At 39.6% G+C, this 20,966-nt stretch overlaps 1 protein-coding gene across 1 annotated transcript in view; it reads right to left on the reverse strand.

The window, feature by feature from the left end:
• The window catches only part of LOC118815593 (MAM domain-containing glycosylphosphatidylinositol anchor protein 2-like), a 219,062-nt gene that overhangs the window by 46,498 nt on the left and 151,598 nt on the right, over window positions 1–20,966 (reverse strand). Inside the window, exons 8-9 of the mRNA XM_036581820.1 lie at window positions 16,686–16,979; window positions 4,520–4,789 (exon numbers count right to left, since the gene is read on the reverse strand). Coding sequence (XP_036437713.1) covers window positions 4,520–4,789; window positions 16,686–16,979 — 564 coding nt within the window. The remainder of the gene's footprint in view (window positions 1–4,519; window positions 4,790–16,685; window positions 16,980–20,966) is intronic.

A 20,966-nucleotide genomic window follows, 5' to 3' on the forward strand; every position in this document is an offset into this window, starting at 1 on the left:
CCCCCCAAAAAAATGTCACATTTCCTTTTGCATGTCCAACTTTTGACTTTATTACAGGTTTTTGCATTCCTTTCAGGGGACTTGCTTTCAGTTTCTCAAAGAAATCAGCAGGCATATTTTTCCACACCTCCAAAGTTCAGTCATAGAAGTTGGTTGCATTTTCTGCTTCTCAGTATCTAGGTTCTGCAACATTACTCGATTATAAATGCAGACTCATCGATTGGCTTATCTTATATCTAATATCAGAAATATCTTCTTTAGTGATTTTATATATACACATGAGAAAGAAATTTGAAGGCAGCTAATGTGCGTTTGTGTGACTGTTAAAGGGAAACAATGTCAGTGACTCCTTGGAAACAACTTTTGTTGAGAGGACAAAGCTGTAAATCACTGGTTTTAAGATTGGAAAGATGGAAGAGTTAATGTGGCAGCAGAGTACACAAATGTAACAACTGAACAAATTAAATATTATAGATTTGATATTATACTGAATCTCTGGTAAATATATGCTTCTTGCTTTTTTCTGCCAATGAAAAATGAATAGCCTGCACTTCATGGCCATTTTGACTGGAAATAAACAAATGGGTTGTTTCTGACTTTTGCACAGCACTATAGCTCTATATAGATGCTGCCAATTTGCTTAACATGAGATGAAATATCAGCAGGTTTAAGTAAATGCACACTAAAATGAGTTTGGATAGATTTGAATAACAGTGTCCATCCCTAATATGACTAGAAGTATAAGAAGAAGAAAAAAATAGATGTCTAATGTTGAATTCCAGAAGAATTGTGTGATGAAATGATCTTTATACATACTATAAATGAAAACTGCTGTTGCTGTGCAGTCTTTTATTGTAAACTGCTGCATAAACATGCGAGTACTAATACAGTAGCCACAGTTGTGCATCAAAAATAAAGCTTTTTCAAACATGATCTTGTTTGAGCTATTTCCATTTCTGACTTCAAGATCAGTATCCCTGAGGCAGAATTTATGATGTATTCATTTTTTCCCTCTTTTCACAGGGTTGGGTTAGTTCAGCAGCTCACTTACTGTGAGTACAAAACAGAAGCCATTATACCTACAGAGAATGGGGAGGGGGGTGCTCCTCTTGGGAAGGCCTCGGGTACAAACTGGGCCAGATTTTAGGGCTAATCAGGAGCTGGCGTAGACTCGCTCTCTCTGGAGTGCACGTGGAGGCCCCAGTAACTCTGGCAGCTGCCTTTGTGTCCAGATGGTGAGGAAGGCAGAGCGTCGGGCAGAAAAGGGCTGCTGAACGACAGCACGTTAGCTCCTCCGCCTGTCAACCCAAAGCAAATAGCTGCAGGCTGCCCAGATCTGCTCCGTTCTGCTCTACCTGCAGCTCACAGGGAGGCAGTCCTGATTTATGCTGAGCACTAGGCTAGACATCCATCTATTCACCTTTCAAATGCAGACTCCACCGCAGGAGGAGACTCTTCGGTGGCGCCGGGCAGAAGTGACAAATGTGGACCGACCCTGAGACAGAGCGCCTCTCCTCCAGACGCCCCACATGGAATCGGCCCCTTCTAACTCTCAGACGGCTGCTGCAGCCATCAATCCATATCCCCCCTTGTCATATGGCCTTGGCACCAGAGACGTGATGCACTCTGACTGCTCTCCTGCTTTCTGCACAGCGTGTTCCATTTCAGGAACCCAATTGCCAACGGGTTTTTAAAAGGAAGTATTATTTTTATTTATTTATTTTTTTTTCCGCATCTAGCTACCCCTTTTTGCCAAACTGTCACATGTCGTTTGATATTAAGCGAAGCATATGCACACTGACATGGATCTTATTGAAAATATTCTCCATTCAGTTTTTGTCAAGTATGGTTGTGCATTTCTTCCTATCAATTATCTGGTCCTTAATAAAAGGGATGCCACCTGACAAAAGTGATTTGTGGGTGTGAAAAAACGGACATTTACAGTTTTTGGGATAACTTTGGTTGAAGGCAATAAATAAAATGTTAGAAAGGGCAGAAAAGAAAGAAAGGCTGTAAACAGCTGTTACAGGTATTCAGTTTATGCCAAATGGTCCTCTCTGTAGAAACACAAATGCTACATGACACCTGTGTAAGCTCTTTGTTGTTACATACAAAGATTCTGTGCAGGTACAAACAATCTAAATATACCCTCAAAAGGTACAACAGTGCTTTTAAGGTCCAATTGTGTACCTTAAATAAGTTTTTCCCAGGAGAGAAGTATGTATTTGTACCTTTTTATAACCTAATTTTTAAAACAGGACATTACAGTAAAAAACCCTGGAGACGAGACGGTATTTGTGGAGTCAATACAACTTAGAAAATATAATTTCAAAGGATTATGGTACCTCAGTAAAGGTACTGAGATGTACCCGTGAGAGTACCACCCCAGTAAAAAGACAGGTACTGCCCCAATGACAGTTTTATACCTTTATCTCTAAGAGTGTTCATGACAACTGACATAAACCTTCGTAAACATTTATTAACACTTATTCCAAAAGGTGTCATTTGTCATAAGGGTTGCATTTATGTCAGCTAACTCAAAGCACTTCATGAATCTGGCTTGCGACTCACTCACTCACTCACTTACTCAATCATGTTTAACAAGACTGTCCATTAGGTGAAGCTACTGGTATTAACTACAGTGAAAACACCCTTGCAAACAATGCATGTGTTTAGTGTTGTGAATACACGAGAAGTGCATGCTTTGTAGGATTTTTGAGGTACTACATGCTGGTGCATCACATCAACCACTTTGTGTCCTTGTTCTGACATTAGCTAGTCATGACACTTTGTGGGGTAAAATGACATAGACTTTGTAGCTAAGTGTACGTCACAGTCACATAATGCTGATCATATGAAACAGCTTGCAGAGTCAGGCAGGTTGAACAATAGTAAGCATTTCTGTGGACTTTAGGTACAGTTTTATTATAGCATTTATATTTTATTATAGAATTAAGCTGTCACATCATCAGTACTATGTCTCCATGATATACACTAAGCTACAAAGTCAGTTATTATAACATGCTACATAAAACATTTTGAATGATCATTTCACCCAAAAAAAGTAACATGACAACCCAGTGTCAGATAATCAGGTGTTATGTCAACATCTGATTTTACAACAGATGATGCTTATTAGAATAAACCTTAATAAATGTTGATGTAGGTTTATGTCGGTTGTCATTTGGCTCATGAACACTGCCCGACAGTAAAGAGGTACCAAATATATTGTAGTGTCCTGCTACTGACTCGTGCTGCTGTAGAGGCTCTGGAGGTGTGGCAATGCACAGGGCAATGTGAAGTGGCTCATGGGATTCATGTGAAAAAGGAACTTAAATGTTGTTTGCCACTGTTTGTTAGTTTAAGTTATGTGTACATACTTGTGTAAACAACTTGTGTTATTGTTAGTTGGGAAGTGAACTTGAGTGTCTACCATGAAGCAGAGAAGCTGGTGATGATCGCCCTCCTATTTGTGTTGTGTGGTTATATAGCTTTCTGCTTGGTGTTTAATAAAAGAGCTCTACTTGCAGCAGAATCATGGCTTCCCATGTGACTCACTCTATATCAACACCACAATATCATGGAAAACTGAATTTCTTAATTTTTTTTTCAAAGAAAGGAGCTGAAGTGATATATAAACAACTAATTCAACAAGTACCAGTCCCTTTCTAGTCCATACTGTCCATATATGAAAACAAAGCTACAGAAAACAGCTCATTTTGAATTCACTGTTTCTGTGATGTCATGAGACCCACTTCTTTACCTATATCCACCTATTTAGCCTACAGCAGTTTACCTCCGCCCAATTAGAAGAGGGATAATTTATCTTTATCGTAAAGGCAACGTAACAATGTAATCAGTTGTAAAGGCAAGGTAAACAATTGGTTTAATTCTATGGGATTAAGAGAGGTTGGAAAATGGTCATGATTTTTACCATCAGAAGTGCTTAGAGAAGTACTTCAGTGTCTGTACTGGGGCCAGTAACACTAGTGGAATCAGTGCATCTCCATTTAAAATGCATTTATTTATCATTAGAAAATGTCCACAAATTGGGTGCAAAAACTAAATGAGCATCATTAACCAGAGGAGGTTAAATGATCACATTTTTTTCTAAATCATCATTTTAAATGCTCTAGTTGGCCTGGCTCTCTTGCTAAATTTGTCAAACTTTAAAAGAGTCATCATGTTTAGTGTTATTTCTATTTGCACTCAAATAAGAAATGAGGATCAGTGGAGTTCAACGATTTGGAGCTTTTCTTGAATTATACACAACACAGGAAGCAGCAAGCATTACTCGTTTTAATTGTAAGCTGTACGGAAACAGCATGCCAATTCTGATCAAAATGATGGCTCTGGGTCTGCGGTCATCAGAACCTCTTGGAGATCTGCCTTCTGCCAGTTATAACTTGGACCATCATTAGAACTAAACTATTCAGCAGGGTAGATCTCTGAATGACCATTGTTCTACATCATTAACATGAGCTCCACTTTAAAGCAGTTTCAGAGATGGAGGTCTTACCGGTGACTAAGAAGGTGCAGCGTCCGGCTCCGGCCTCGTTGATGATGTCGCAGGTGTATTCCCCATAGCCTTCGCGTGTCAAGGTGCGTACCGTATACTCTGTCTCATCACGAGTGTCGAAGTGTCCAGCATGGAGCAGGCGTGAGCCCAGCCGCCACTCATAGCGCAGCACCCGTGAGGGGTGCGCACGGAGAACGCGGCAGCTCATGGCCACTGGCCGGTTCAGACCCTGCCTCACCTCTGACCACACAGGCTCCACTGCTGGAGGGTCTGCACACAGAGAGAGCACTGAGGTCAATCTCTGACAGTACATACACTGACAGTGTTTTTTTTTTCCTCTTTAAAAACAATGTCATGCATGAAGTACAAATACAGTAATGAGGCACTATGACTATGAGCTACTGAGTCAAACAAAAAACTGCAAGTATACACAGAACAATGACAATTCAAAGAAATTTTGATAACTGTCTGATCACAATAACTACCTAATCACAATTATTTAAGCTGTCCATAATTATTTTTATAGCTATCATCTTTCATAATCATATGTTCACATCACAACGGACAGAATATGAATCGGGTGCATTTTTATCTGTTATGCTGAGGTAAATGAACATATGGAAAAGAAACATGCTATGGGTCTTATGAAAACAGCAAAAGTTCTAACTTCTGACTGGCTCTATAACACTATTAGTTTTGGAAAAAAGCACAAGTAGTTTTGGAATACTTATCACTGCTACTATAATTCACAGTAATACTAATGGTTATAAACTACAGTCATTTAGTTCTGCATACACTTGCGCTACAAAGGAGTGTTTGTACTGCTGCTATAATTAACCTTAACAGCACTTGACAGAGCCACTGCTAGACATCCTTTTCTGGGTTAACATTAGTATCTGCTACAAGCTGTTGTGTAACATTAACATCTATTTTATTGTCTGTGATTGTGAAATAACATTAAGTAAGAGAGAGAAAAGAGCACAGTTTGGATGTTTGCTAGCTTACCACTCAGGCAATAGTTAAATGTCTGCTACTTTGCCCTGCTTAAGCTCATTTGTCTGGTATAAAACCAAGTAAATCGCTATCTGATTCAACATAAGTAAGCACCTCTTAGTGAGCAAAGTTAAATTTTGGAGATTCATGAGTTGTTTAGACTGTCATTAAGGTATTTATAATCACCTTTAGCAATGATGGGCTAATGTCTGAGAAAAGACACTCAACATAATAAATATTTTTTTTGTTATTTTACATTTAAGATCGATTTCAAACTTTATTAAACATTTTTCCACAGTATTTAATCATTTCTTTATCTCCATTTAGTGATGTAAGAAGAGTTTTCCAATGACGCAAGATAGCTAATCAGCCAGTTTAGTCACTTTAGGTTTGTACTTTAATAGTTTCATGCAATGAGCAAAAAAAGACGACAATTATTTACAGTTATTTATATGGTAATTAATCATCAAGTAATATGGCTCTTTAAAGATCTTTTAAATTTGTTCTATATAGAAAAAGGATATGCTATTTTTACAAGCCATAGAACCGTATATGGTACTAGTTGCTTCACAAAATTTCTTCAAATAGAACAAGCACCTGAAGGCTGAACCAAATAAATAAAATTCATTAATACAGTAAGATTCATTCAAGAGCTATTGTGCTGCTAAAACTGCACAGAACTCTGTGACTCAATGGCTAAAAAAGGCAATAACAAAGGAATAAATATGTGTTGTTAAACCTGATTGGAGGGATAGAGTCATTTTGCCTCTGTTGTGCTTATTTTTTTATTTTTTTCTTGATTGCTTAGCAGCACCAGTCTAAGTAAAGCAAGATGGGTTCAACCAACTCTGGCTAATTAACTCGCCTTTCATTTGCCAATCTGATAGGCTTTGACAGAAGTCACAGTGAGGGATTAATGCAGCAGCAACAGTGTGGGAAACCGATATAAACAAACATGTCTTAAATCGGCTGAAATTAATTGCTCTAAATCAACATAATGCCAGAGAGAGCAAGAGTCACTTAAGTGCTGCTGGAGGACAGCAAAAAGCAGATGAACGCTGAGCCAAATTAATCCGAGAGGGCATTTTCTCCTGCACTCTCCAGTTCGATTCTGTACACTAAGAATATGCTTTAGGGATTCCTTATGTGAACAGCTACACAGAAAAAGCACAGTGTGTTTTACTGCTTGATGAAAGCATTACTGTCGTCTCATGAAAGGCTGTAAAAGCATGCAAAAAAACATGAAAAGAAGTTTTAAATGTGGGTTAAGTTAATTGGTGAGCTGCAAGATGGAGAGCTTTTCTTTTCATCTTGATGCTACAGAACAGTGGAGAGCGCCTATTGAGAAAAATGCACAACGGCTGAGCAGAAACGGACAGCTCATCCTGCGGAATAAGAGCAGCTTGCAAAGTTCCACTCATTACATTAAAATTGTAGGTTGATTACGTTGGAAAATAATGGCTTGGTTTGTAGGCTTCTTGAGTGGCACAGACAAAATTGAAGTAAATGGAGTTCCATTGCGCAAAGAGACAAATATCTCACCGAAGCCACGGAACTGTAGTTACATAATGGGAGTAGCTTATAACGAGAAAATACGCTGGAGCACAACAGCGAAGCCATCCGCTTTGCATCAGCAGCTTCACGCTAGCAACGCAGGAAACCCCAGAGATATCTGCACTGGAAGCCAGTTTGTTGAACAATGTTCCTGAGATGCTTCGAGGCAGAAATGGTGTTGTGTCGCCAGTTTGGGGAAAACACAGCTCAGATGTAATTTGTTATTAGTCACATGGGTCATTATAGGCGGCAGTACTGGGCTCATATAGAGAAGACCAAAGAGCTATAAAGTGCATCATTAGAACTTTTCCAAAATCCTTCTGGGTCCAACTTACAGTACACTTCCAATAAAGTGATTTAATACAGAACTGAACTCCTGAAAGAAGGACCGTGATCATAAAATCAGAGACAGGCAAAATGCAGGAGTACATGTGACTGATATACAGTGGCCCCAAAGGTATCTGGACACTTTGACCATAGGTAAATGTTAATTAGGTTTAACAAGATGATTTATTTATTATTGATTTATTTAAGAGAAAAACACTTTTAGCACAACATCAAAGTGATAAGACTAGCCCTTCAGTCAGTTACTGTAATTGACTGAAGGGCTAGCTGTAATAGTCAAATCTGATATGTCAATGTAAACACAATTCATTCAATACCAGATGAATCTAAATACATAAAAATATATGCATCTAAATTAATACAATAAGTGAAAAGAGGTTGTGTCAAACATGGCAAATTTATTTTTAAGCACACAACATCTACAGAACTTTTTAATTAATCGAAACAGTTAATAAATTAACTGTTTTAATCTGACATGCACAGATATGACCTTCCGTCATTATATTTATAGGGAAGCTTAGTTCACTGTTGCAACTAACACCACCGTGTGCCGGCCACTCTTCAGCCAGGCTAGCTCTCACTGTAAGTTGTTTACATGCTTCAAAATGGTGCTAAATTACAGCCACCAAGAGGGAGATTACAATAATATATATTTGAATTCTGTGACTTATGTACAAAATTCAGTAATCAAAAATGCTTATGATAAAAAGTCATTTTTCTGGTACATAAACAGTCTTCAGAAGGAATCTTGAGAAATATCAGTGACTGCTGTTAAAATTCACAGATGATGTTGCTATGGGAATACAAGAAGGTGACCAAAAAAACATAAAAAGTTTATGCTATATGTTACCTCACCGGAGTTTGTGCCCCATTTCCCTCCACTGTAAAACACAGAGGTGGAGCTGTCAAAGTCTGTCTTGGTGAGCTTGTGTTCATTGATGAGATCATAACCTCAGATGTGTACAAAGACACTACGGATGCAAACCTGTAGAAGTCTGCAAAAGAACAGCAGATCAGTCGCCTTTTGAAGGAAAACTTTGCCAAAAAGGAAATTACAGCCTTTCAATGGTTTGTTTAAAAAAATATCACTTGGTCTGGCATTTTGTTTCCTAACACACACACAATGAACTTGAAATTTCTAAGTTTGACACAAATGTCCAAATACTTTTAGGCCACTGTAAAAAAAAGGCTATACTTAATTTAATTTATCACTTCATAATACAAAAAAAGCTTATGTATATAGTAATTAAGACTGTGGAAACTGCACATAGCCTAGAATCCTTTGTATAAAACATGTTTATCACAGAAAAACAGAAGGACCATGTTCGTCCTTGTCGTCTTACTGCAATATTAGTCAAGACAGCAAGCATATTTCAGAGGTCTGAAATGATTCAAATGATTGCTGTTGATAAAGCTGGTGGTTCACTGGGGCCAAACATGAGCACCAACAATTTGCTCATAGGTTACAGGGCATATGCAAATGGACTGCTGCTGCCAAGCAGCAGAAGGTGAGGTGGCTGTCCTTGATAAAGAGTGCAGGCTTGTGCACTGAAACTACACCTCATAGCCCATAGTTCACGCCACTAATTTCAATCCAAGTGTGGTACCATTGTGAGTGCAACATACCTAATTCCAAGATTCCAAGTGCAAGATATTTCTCCTCAAGCAGAAGAACAGTTATGAAGCACTTCTACATTTCAAAAACCCCCAATAAAAGAGAAGAAACTACAATCTCTAAACTTTGACAGGCATGGAAAGATCTATTCCTTCACTCTTGGTCAATTTATAACCTTAAGTACAGTATAAACTGCTGTTCTGCTCCACTAATGGCCCCAATTCAACTGACCATGCTATAAATTATCCTGTCAGGGCCTACCTAATGACTTTGTTTACGGGGGACACATACGCTGACCTTTTCCAGTCGTTCAACATGGTTGACCAATTCAATATTGTTCAATGAAAATGGGGCTATTAAAATTTCAGACCAAATTTACAGCTCTGAAGCTAATACAGGGAGATTATTTCATACACGTCTGCAACCATAATGCAATTCTCATGAAATAAGCCCCAAGGCCATTCCGGTCTTATAGATGCAGAGGAAGAAAATTAATTAAAAACAATAATCTTTTAATTCCTTTCATTATTTGGTAACGACACGTTATTGTGTCTTTTGATGTGAGTCATTTAGGCTTGTTCACGCCTCAGGTGCATGTCAGAAAAGCCCACGGGCAATGGCTCTAAGATCAAAAAAAGATAGAGTTCTACTGCTGGTCCACTAGAGGAAAAAATGTCCATGAGACTGTTGAATAACTCATGAGTTCCAAGTGCCTCTGCTTCTGATCCAAGTGCCTCTGTTAACCTCACTTACAAACTATTATTTGTATCGTTACTCTAATATCTGGTGTTGACCAGAGGAGGATGGGTTCTCCTTTTGAGTAACACTGAGTCCTGACAGCAAGCGAGCGACAGCAAAACCAAAACACTTCCATTATAATAACTGAAGCTGCCTACACCAGCTGAGTGCTATGTGTGAGATGTTACACATTGTTTTTGACGGATGCCAGACGGGCGCTTTCTATTTTTGATGCGTCACACTGTGTTGATCCACCATTCACCTTAAAAATGAATGAGGAAAAACTCATGGACCTCTGTGACCTTCCAGTAAACAAATATAACCAGCTGGGCGTACTTAGCTAGTTAGCTAAGCAGACTTCACCGATACAACCGAGCTGCTTTTTTTTTTTTAATTTAGACAACTGATGTGCTGCTGCTGGAACAAAACCTCATTTAGTTATTTTTCAGTTTTTGACATAATTTGAAAATGCCTGTTGCCCTTCACATTATGTGTAAGTTTCATGAGGGACTGATCAAAAGAAATGGCCCAAAATGGCTTGGAAAAAAAGTCTGGTCCCACTGACTTACATTAAAAGTGAACTGAAGTTTTACACTGCACTGGTTGGATAGCATTGACATTAAGTGGCTGATTGTCTGTGAAGACAGACATGCAGAACTATGTGTAGATCCGGAGTAAAACATAAACTTGATTGGAGTTTCAGGAAACCAGTTGCTTTGATTCATTTAAGTTGCTCAAGCTTGATTTTCTGTCTGGTACAAAATACATTAAAAAATTAGCAAGAGCAGTCGGTTTTCTTAAAACATTAAAGTAAACTTGGTTTCTCAGTTAGGTCTAGGCAAAGCTTGCCAAAAGTGAAGGAAACACCACAAAAGAACTGAATTGCAAATTCAATCATGACAAATTTTTTTAGCACCTATAGGGTTATTTCTGAATGGTACCATTTCATTCCTTAATACATGAGAATATTACAGTCCCTCAGCTGAGGATTTGGTTATGTTTTACGAAAGTGATTTTTTTCTCTTGACTAGACGCACTACACCTCCCTTTTTGCTTGGGACACTCAAGAAGCAGCACGCATGCAGGTTTTTTACACATCAAAGCTGTTGACTTGCCGAAGCCATTTCTTCACGCCTCTAATGCTCTTTGCTTCAGAGAGCTGTGCCTCGGCCCTTGATCGAGTTACTAAAGGCAGCTTTGCGGTGCGGCTGGAAACCAAAGGCCTGCTTCCCGCTGGGCTCCGGCTCCACGGCCCCGGAAAGCGGCCTCAGAGGATTGGCACGGAGGGATCCACGCACTGGGGAAGCTCGCCAGCTGAGAAAGCCTCCACTAATAAGGGGATAGCTCTCAGTGAGGAGCAGAGACAAGGAAACTGCTCACATGTCACTGGCAGTTACTCAATCCAATCGCACGCTAAACAAAACCTTAGAATTCTGACCACGGAAGAACGTGCAGGTACACCCCCATGTCCTGGGCTCATTTCATACCTGGGATTATTTTCTCCCTCTCTGTTTTTAGATTCTGACTTCGAGGTAAGGTGCCAAAATCCTCGCTCCTAATTGAACTGTGACGAGCCTGACCACAAAAAATAAAGGGAATTCTGTCAGGGATCCATAAACATCTTGCTTGACTCCATCAGTGGAATGATTAGCGTGAAGAAGCATTCACAGGTTGCATTCACATTATGCAGTCCATAAAAAAGGAGGCGGTCCAAGCGTTCTTTAGTAAATGGTTATAAATAGAATTATGAGAGCGCAAAGAACCATTTGAGTGCCTACATGGTTCTTTGTATTGTTAAAAGAGAGAAGCTGTTTATGGCTCTTTAAAGAACCTTCTAAAAACACTTGTATACCTCCACAAAGGGGTTCTGCTACTGTTAGCATGGTTATAGAACCTTTTTTGGTACTACAGTCAGGTCCATAAATATTTGGATGTTATTGCCATTTTAGCTGTCCACCACAGCATAACAGGACTGAAATAATGAACATGAGGTCAAAGTGCAGACTTTTCAGTTTTTTGACAGTATTTATATCCAAGTCGGATAAACAGTATTGGAATTACAACCATTTTCTTACACAGTGAGTTTTGAAGCATTTGCCTGAATCTGAGTGGATAATGTAGCCAAATACACTTCAGAATTAATCCTGCTGCTTTTGTCAGCAGTTACATCATCAATAAATACAAGGGAACCAGTTCCACTTGCAGCCATACATGCCCACGCCATAGCACTACCTCTACTATGCTTGACAGATGAGGTGATATGCTTTAGCACATGAGCAGTTCCTTATATTCTCCATATTCTTCTCATCGTTCAGGCACAAGACTTTAACACTGATACGTCTATCTCCTGGGAAAAGTGTTCTTGATCTGTCCATATATCTTCATTGTTCCTTAACTGATTTTATTTTTGTTATCTTTTATTTGATCAAATCTGATATCTTCCATGATCTTAAATCTTATATATTGTAGCATCCTGCTACTGGCTAGCACTGGCACCAAGAGACTCTGGAGGTGTGGCTAGGAAGATGGCCACATGCAAAAGCTCATGCTATGTGCATGTCCCCCAGTAAAGGAACTATTTGTATATTCATTGTTGTGGTCTGTTAGTTGTAGTTATGTGTATATGTTACTTGAGTTGTTCTTTGTCGAGGGCTGTGGGTTTTTGGGGGGGCTTTTGGTGAGCTTCCCCTCAAGCTTGGTGTTGTGTGTGTGTCTTTCTTGCTGCACGTTTAATAAAGAGCACTTTTTGTAGCAGATAATTGCCATCCCTGTTTCTTCTGCTGATGCTACAATATCTTATTTTCTGTGATACTTAAAGTGCTATGTAAATAACATTGATTTTCTACAAGCTCCAATATCATATATCTGATCTCATGAACTTCTTCTGTGCCCATAGCTAAAGATACAGTAACTCTGTTTACATAATACGCCAACCAAACAGTATAAATGTGCTTAATATTTTGGCCAAAGATGTTCCTATGTAGTGTGAAAATGTTGCAGTAATCTGGGTTTTATTGTTTTCACATCTCTTCATTATTACTGGCTATCAAGGCTAGCATATAGTCAAGTGGTTGCCAAGGTGACGAGCGACCCAAGGAGAGAAGTTGCCTCAGGTATGTGCACTAAAGCCTTAACTGTTAGAAAGCTAATGGATGGTTCTTTAAAATCTTTCCTGTCAGAGTCAGACAGAGAAGGATTTAACTGTTACAGAACATTCAGATTGTCTGTTCCACCAAAGTACACTGCAGTCTGCATTATTTCAAATCCAGTGTGTCCAGTTACTGATGGACCTCACTGTACATTCACAGTGAGTGAGTCAATTTGAACAATCATTATTGAATAGGAACTGCCACTGCCATTTCTTTGACCTTGATTTAATTATTCTACAAATGTAGATATCTCTACCTACCTAGCTTTAATGAACACTGCACAAGTACACCTTCCAGTGTAAGAATCATGGCAGCGTTACCTATTTTTACCCTTGTCTTCTGGCACGGCGTCTTTTTTTAATAAAACGATGGTCTGTGTTCAGCTCACAGTCTTTGCTTCTTTGTTTTATCTCCCTGCTTAAGTCACGCAGTAATCTGTGGCACGTAAGTGTTGTTTAGCCCAACAGACATTTTAATTTGCACAAATGGGGCTCAAAAAAGCCTCGGGAAAGCCTTTGAGCGTGTTGTCTTTTTGTTTACCCAATCAAACTTTGCACCCTTTGCAGTTTGAGAATCCAGACTGCTCAGGCTAGGTTTCTCACGACTGTGCTTTCAGAAGGTTCCCGTGTTTGCCTATACGATGAAAGCGAGATCATGTCTGCTGAGGCTGTAGTATGTTTCTGTGACATCAGCACAGCTACAGTCAGTGTCACTCTTAGGCTGAAGGAAAGAAATGACACATGTATGTACTGCTGCCATCAGCGACTCTTTGAAACGTCTCACAGCAAGGTCGTTTTAAACACATCACAGCAGAGCATCACGTGCATGATGTTTATGTCCTAAGGATAAAAGAATGACTTCTAGCATCTGGCACAAAGCCTCCGTATTAATCAGCCATTAAGGAGACTCCCAAAACCAAATGTTTCTGCGATGCCAAAATTAACTAGGGTGATGAATGTGCATGATCTGCTTGACAGTGTAATCTTTTGTTTACAATCCAGCTACTGCATCGATGCTGAAACAGCTAACCTTTGATATGTGCTGTCATCAGAACATAATCACAATCAATTTAGAGGAAATTCATTGGGATTGCATTTCAGAGCCCATCAAAACTTCATTAATTTTGCTTAGAGAGCACAGTCATTAATGGCTTACCAAAGACGTGAGCCTAATGCCAAACGTGTGAAAGAAACAAGAAGAAGGGAAAGAGGGAAAATGGTCAGCCACACTGTGTTCCACCAGCAGATGAAGGACATAGATGCTACATTTCCTCTCCTTTACACAATCACTATAGTCTTATTTGAGATGCGACCACAGTAAGACTGTGCAAATTCTTAGAAAATGAAAGCAATATATCGAAAGATTTATTATCCAGAGTGTAGAGAAACCTCATGCTGGAAGGGACAAAAATGTAATAAATGCTATATAGTTTCAAAAGTTTTCATGTACGTTCACACAGATGAAAATGGCCCAGAAATATTAAGCACATATTGAAAAGTCTGGGGACAAGATCATGACGACTAAAAGATCTTACAGGCATAATACATTAACACATTTAGCATGAGTCACAGAAACCACTTTCCACAGCTTGACACATCTTCCTCAATGGCACGCAAGAGAGGCACTTGCCACGACTGTATGAATCCACATTTCACCCATACCACTTTCACATTGTTCCTTTCAATTCTCTTTCCTCATGAAAACTTTTATTGCTCAAGTGACTGACATATTGCTTTGGTTTTAAATATTCTGTTAAAATCTCCATAAATGAATAGCAAATGAGCACTGCTGGGAATAAATTAGCTGTCTGTTAATTAGGCGTTAAGCCATCTTTTGAATAGCGCATCTTGGGGGAGAAGAGTGGCGTATGCACGCAGGGGCTAAGGGGTCTCATTCTCCGAAATGACAAGAAAGGAAATAGCCACCCTCTTCTCCACTCTGATCATCCTACCTTACAGTACTGTGGGCTCGCAGGGGTTGTTATCTGCCGTTAGTGGCACTGTGACTCAAGGCTATTTCTGCAGTGCATTCTTGCTTCCAGCTCGAGAATGGAGCGAAGGGAACTTAAGTGGAGCTCTGCTTGCCTAACAGGGTGGCTCTTGAGCTCCTCTCTCTGAAAACACACTCTCAATTTTCTGAAATTGCATTTACAGTTCATAGTGAAGGATGCTTCCCTGGCTGCCTCAGAAAGTAGAGGTTTATTAAGAGAGAACCATAGATGAACCTTGTAATACATGGCCTGACTGTCATTAGCTTTCATCAGAATGGGTTAATACGTAATGTGTAATTTTGTTTCTGGTATATTACGGTTCAGTTATTAAGCTTAAATGTTGTATATAGCACCTTCTAATTAGTCTGTAAGTATAATGATACCAATATTTGTGTTATGTACACTCAAAAAATGTACACAAAAACATAGATGCCAAACAGCTAGCCTAGTGGGCCAGATGTGACCTCATAATGTACTGAGACACTGTTTAACCTTTGGTACTAGACTGCCGTTCTAACAAGAGTATGCCCCCTCCAAAACCTTCCCCTGGTTTGTAACTCTTTTCTTCTGCAAGAGGCAACATTTATGTTTACTGCATGTAAGGTGTTCTCGGCACACGTGATACATATCTGCATGCCCAACCACAGTATTCTGAGGGGACTTTTCAGCCATACTTACTTTACATCTTTACAACAGGCTTGCCTATCTAACAAAATTGACAAGCCCCCCATTGCACCGTACTAAGAGCTCTGTCATCACGAAGCGTTTTAGAAACTTCACACTCAATTTGTTCCCACTCCAAAGACTTAATGTTGTTATCTACACTCAACATTTCTCAACATTGTTATTACAAGATCACATCTGGCCCTGTGAGACTACCAAAAAGGTTGGAGTGATAGTTTTATTCCACTGTAAAATCCATTTTGGCATTAAAAAGGTGCTGTCTTGATTTACTAAATGGACGCAAAGGTCTTTTAATGTCCATAAACCAGTCAAAGGGCTGTATGCAGCTCTTCTGTGCTTTTGTCTCCTTGCATCAGCATCAGAGTTTTTGTCTCAAAATGCAAAATACTGGCAGGCGATAATTATAATTAACCACCTACTGCCATTTATCCAGACTCATAATAAATACTGATTGTGTGTTAAAAGCTTGTCTTATTTTTGATGCTAACTTAAACGTAAACATAACATAAAACATAAAAAACAAACAAAAACAAAAATAATACAGAAACCAAATAGTTTAAAAATAGTTTTGAAGATATTCTGACTAAATGGTTTTCCAAACTATTGTTAAAAGCACATTTTGACCTATTGTTCAGGTCATATGTTAATTATAAAGTTGTGCTTGTGTTCATTTGCATGAAAATTCTTTGTAGATAACCCTCTGAAAAAAATGCTCTGCTGAGGAAAATGCTAATCGATTGCCAGTAATTAGCTCCTCTTTTAGTAAATCAGACCCAGGTTTCCTTGAAAAACCTTTCAGTTAATGGTTCTTTATTTTTGTGAATGAGATAAATGATTTTGAAGAAGCTTTTTCCTAAAACCAAATGTCCAAGAGCCATTTAGGAACTATTATAATAGTGTAGTAATGAAAAGGAGAATTTAAAGTGTTGGTCTACAATAGGGATTGTTTTGGGCAGTTTAAGATGTAAAGAGAGAATTAAGAACATTTTTAAAGGCACATGAGTAGGTACACTTACACTGAAAACTACCTTTAGATGGACAATATCTTAGTGAAAGTCGTTGAAGGCAAACATACCAGCATATTTTAGGAACACTTACACTGTACTATGAGCTCGACCACAGCTTCTCGAGGCTTGACATTGAAGCCGTTGTACTGGCTGGTCTGGCAGCGGTAGGAGCCGGTCATCTCCCGAGACACGTTGACGATCCGCAGCACCCCGTCATAGCTCTCCATCTGCATGTTACCATCAGGCATGGGTACCTCTTTATCGGCCCGTGACCACAGGATGATGGGCTTGGGTTTTCCTGAAACAAGGCACTCCAGCTCCACCGTCTCGCCCTCCCGCACCACCAGTGGGGACTTGCCCCGTGGGACGGTCAGGCTGGGGGGAACTAAGAAAGAGAAAAACAGAGGAGGGACTGATATGGGGCTCTAGAAAGCCAACAGACGGGGTCGCTCAGAATGGTCAACAGCGAAAGAGTGGTGTTCAGATGTTAGAGCATGTGTGCTGGTCAAGACTGACAGACACGCGTATGAAGTGGTTATACACTGAAAAGCAAATGCCTGATTTGAACCCTAAGACATGAATGCAAAAACATATACCATAACAGTCATAGTATGATCAGCTGATGTGAAATGATCACTAAATAAATGTAAGAGCATGTGGACCAGCGAGGACCAAAGAGAGAATCTCCGATAGCAAATTTCAGAAAGATACTGAATGCTGCAATTTGAGGTGGTTTTAAGAACTACCCAATACACAAATATTGGAGTTCTACTGTCTTCAACAGTGAAAGTACACCAAAATGTCAATTGAAAAAAATAAAACTTGTCAGTGCACTAATACACTGTATGTCCAAAAGTATCCAGGCACCCTTTCTAATTAGTAAATTCAACTATCTGGTGCACCCATTGCTAACACAGGCCTTCAACTGCACAGCTTGTATAGAAATGCATTTATAGAAAAGCATTGTCAAGCACGGCCATCCTCACATGGGTCTAAGGTCATCATTCCCAAAGCCGAGTGGAACTGTATTCTCTGGAGTGTTGGAGCTCCATCCAATACCTAATCATCAAACATCAGTACCTGATCTCACGAATTCTCTTGTAGCTGAATGCAATCAAATCCTCACACAGATTTAGGACTTTAGCATTTCTATAAGGGATTATAAAAACAGAGGTTTCACTCAGTTCTCCCAGACAATCATACAGTTGTCTCAAAAACCATTGCAAATTCCACTGATTTCAAAGACAAAATGATAAACATTCACAACTAACCAAGTGGAATCTAAACACATCCAACGGTGTGCAAACCAACAAAATGCCTATCAGCTCAAAAATGACACTACAGCCATTAAAACAATATAAAGCAGCTCAATACGTAATGAGGTAACCCCTCAAAAGCCATAAAACATGCTAATGCAGTCACAAATAAAAAACAGAAGTCATGAGGTATTGTAATAACCTAATTAATGTAGATATAACCTTTCTTTGCTCCTTTATACACTGGAATTCTGCAGCACATTGCTCCTTAATGACAAAAAGCCATTAATCTTATTAGCAATATCCTAAAAACAAGCTCTAATGAATAGCTATTATAGGACTGGAGACTGGAGGGACCTAAATGCACTTTGCCATTAAGCAGAGGCCACCTTTTCTACCAAAAGCCTGTAAATGCACCAAATCTGGGTGCAATTAGGGTTGTTTGGGCTAGCGGCCACACTCTCTGGTGCACACTAATGAAATCCTGCTCTATAGCAGCTATTATTGGATCTCTGAACTGGATCTCCTGCTGTGGATGTACCTGAGAGGCTGCTGAGATATTGACTGAGATCTCTTCGTCCGGTCAACACTGGCCACTGGATGCCACAAGTGTTCTGCATGCTCACTTACTACAACAATAAGCTTTCAGGATTCAAAATATCAAAAATGTTTCACTTTCATCTGCATCATTTTTGCCCTCAAAGTGCTGCAGTTAAATGGAAAGCGACTTAGTCAGATGACTCATAAATGATCTGTCCTCGGCTGAGACTACAAAGAACTGCTCAGTGTCAAGCTTTTCTTGCAAAGTCGGACAGCTTTAAACAACAACAAAAAAAATGCTTATCTATTTCTTGGATTGGATTGGCAGTCTGACCAGAATCCTAAAATGTGAAGTACTTGCAACTGTAAGCAGTTTACATGATATGAATTGTTCAAGATCATAAAATGTCACTCAGTTTTCCCCTTCTCTGCCAAGAAGAGCCGAGCTATTTGGAGTCAGACCAGCCATCAAAAGCTGTGACAAGACAAATAAATAAATAAAACTGACATGGTCCTTTGAAACAAGTGGAATGACATCACTTGCTCATTGCCATAGCAACACATCAGCCTGTCAGTGTCTGTCTGCCTAAGTCTTTCTTTCTCTCTCTCTCCCTGTGCGTGTTCCTACTCTATAAGCTTGACAATATGTCTTTGTGAGCATTTGCAGTAATGTGTTTTTCGCATGAGTATTCGTGTATGAGTTTTATGTATATGTGAGTGGATGTGTCTATGTGCGTGTGGTTTCAAATGACAGTGTGGAAGGATGCTCCTGTCTCTGAATGGTGCATACATAGTGAAGAGAAAACTGTTGCCTGTGGAAAGCCACCAAAGGGGGTGGAGAGTACCAACATTAGAGCTGTGCAGAAGATTAGGAGCCATTGAAAAAAAGACGCCAACCAGGTCATCCATTTTTACTGCTACCATTCCTGATTTTCCCCCTTAAACCTAGACACGTACTGTAAATGTGGAGAGGTCTCATAAGAAAATGCCAGCAGAAAACCAAAACAGGCAACAGGAATATTGGCAGAGAGAGCAACCGAAGGTTAGGCTTAGATGAAGATATAAAAGCAGAAGGAAAATTGATAACCCTCATCCTCTTATTGCACTTCTTCTAATATAGTTCCTTCAAAATTTCATGAGCTCAGCAAAGCCAGAACAGCTTATTTATCTCTCGCCGGCTTGTCTGGGCTGGAACGGACAGAAGTGTTTTGACGGTATGCGGTTGCCTGCTGGCCAGGCGCTCTGAATAAATCTCTGGGAGAGAATGCAATGGCCCACAGTCAATGGTCCATTTATAAAATAAGCCATGAGTATGTGTAATGTATAGCTTGAAATATCTGTCCGAACCCAATGGGTCCCAACTGCCCATGTCTGGTTCAGTTGGATTCATTTTCACACTTGAGTTCTTACAACCCATCTTCCACCTTTACCCTGCATTTCCCCTGCTTTAGGTTTACTCCGTCCTTTATTCTACCTTCCTACTTTCAATACCTTAAAACAGTTTTTAATTCGGCATGTTGGACTCACCAGAATTTAGTATTGATTTCCTAGAGGCCCATAAAAAAGGAAGCACGCCAAATAAAAAGCAACCTATTCAAGAGAAGACTTCATTTAGTTCAGCCAATAGGACATTTAATTAGTCGTAAAGTATAGTATTTTTACATTATCATACGCATTCAATCAATATTATCAAACACAAGTTTATCTACACTAAGAAATGTTTGGAATGTTGTTCAAAAGCATTGCTTGGTGATTGAATTCATTATAGCGGGATCATATTATTTTTTATTATTTTTTCTTTCATTTGTCCTTGTTCTAATGATGGCTATTATTGTTGTTATGCACTAATTTAAAGCCTCTGTTAATGCAGGGCATTCATACGCATACAGGTCTGTGCTTTGCAGGGCCTGTGAATAGCCTCAATTTCATGTGTTATCAATAGCCTCTTATTCTTCAACGCCAGTTCCAAGCCCCGATCACCTCTGTGTGGAGCGAGTGACAAAGAATGTCTTGCTTTTCATTTCGGTGCCCATGTTATCAGGTTACAGCTATGACACACGCTGCACGAGCAGCACAGCAGAGTGTCCCAGACACAGAAGTGTCATGGCATATAAAAGCAGTATTTTTTGCACATTAGCTCCACACAGTTCTGAGGAGGGTGACAAAAAACAGTGCTTATGCTGTATGTGTGAATGCACTTTAGGTCTTGTGAGTTTTTAAGGGGGGCCCAGTCCAAAAGCTTTGCAAAAGGCACTGACGGGCTTTATTTGGCACTTTGAGTTATAATGGGCTGGTTCAGGTCAGTGTTGGACAGAATTTTGTTGGACTCGGGTCGGTTTCGGACTTAAAACCTGATTATGTGGTTCAGGTCCAGTCAGGTACGGACAGAATTTTTTGTCGTGCTCGGGTCGGGTTTGGACTAAAAAACGCTGTGTGTCAGGTCAGACCCAGACAAAAAATGTGGGTTCAAGACAAGGCCCGATTAAAACTCAAGTGAGATGATAGAGCAGAAGATGGTAGTAGAACACTATTTACCTAGTCCTTCCTTAGTTATGCAGGTAAGTAGTGTTTGTTGT

This window comes from Colossoma macropomum, unplaced genomic scaffold (assembly GCF_904425465.1).
Source record: "Colossoma macropomum unplaced genomic scaffold, Colossoma_macropomum, whole genome shotgun sequence".
Taxonomy (NCBI): domain Eukaryota; kingdom Metazoa; phylum Chordata; class Actinopteri; order Characiformes; family Serrasalmidae; genus Colossoma; species Colossoma macropomum.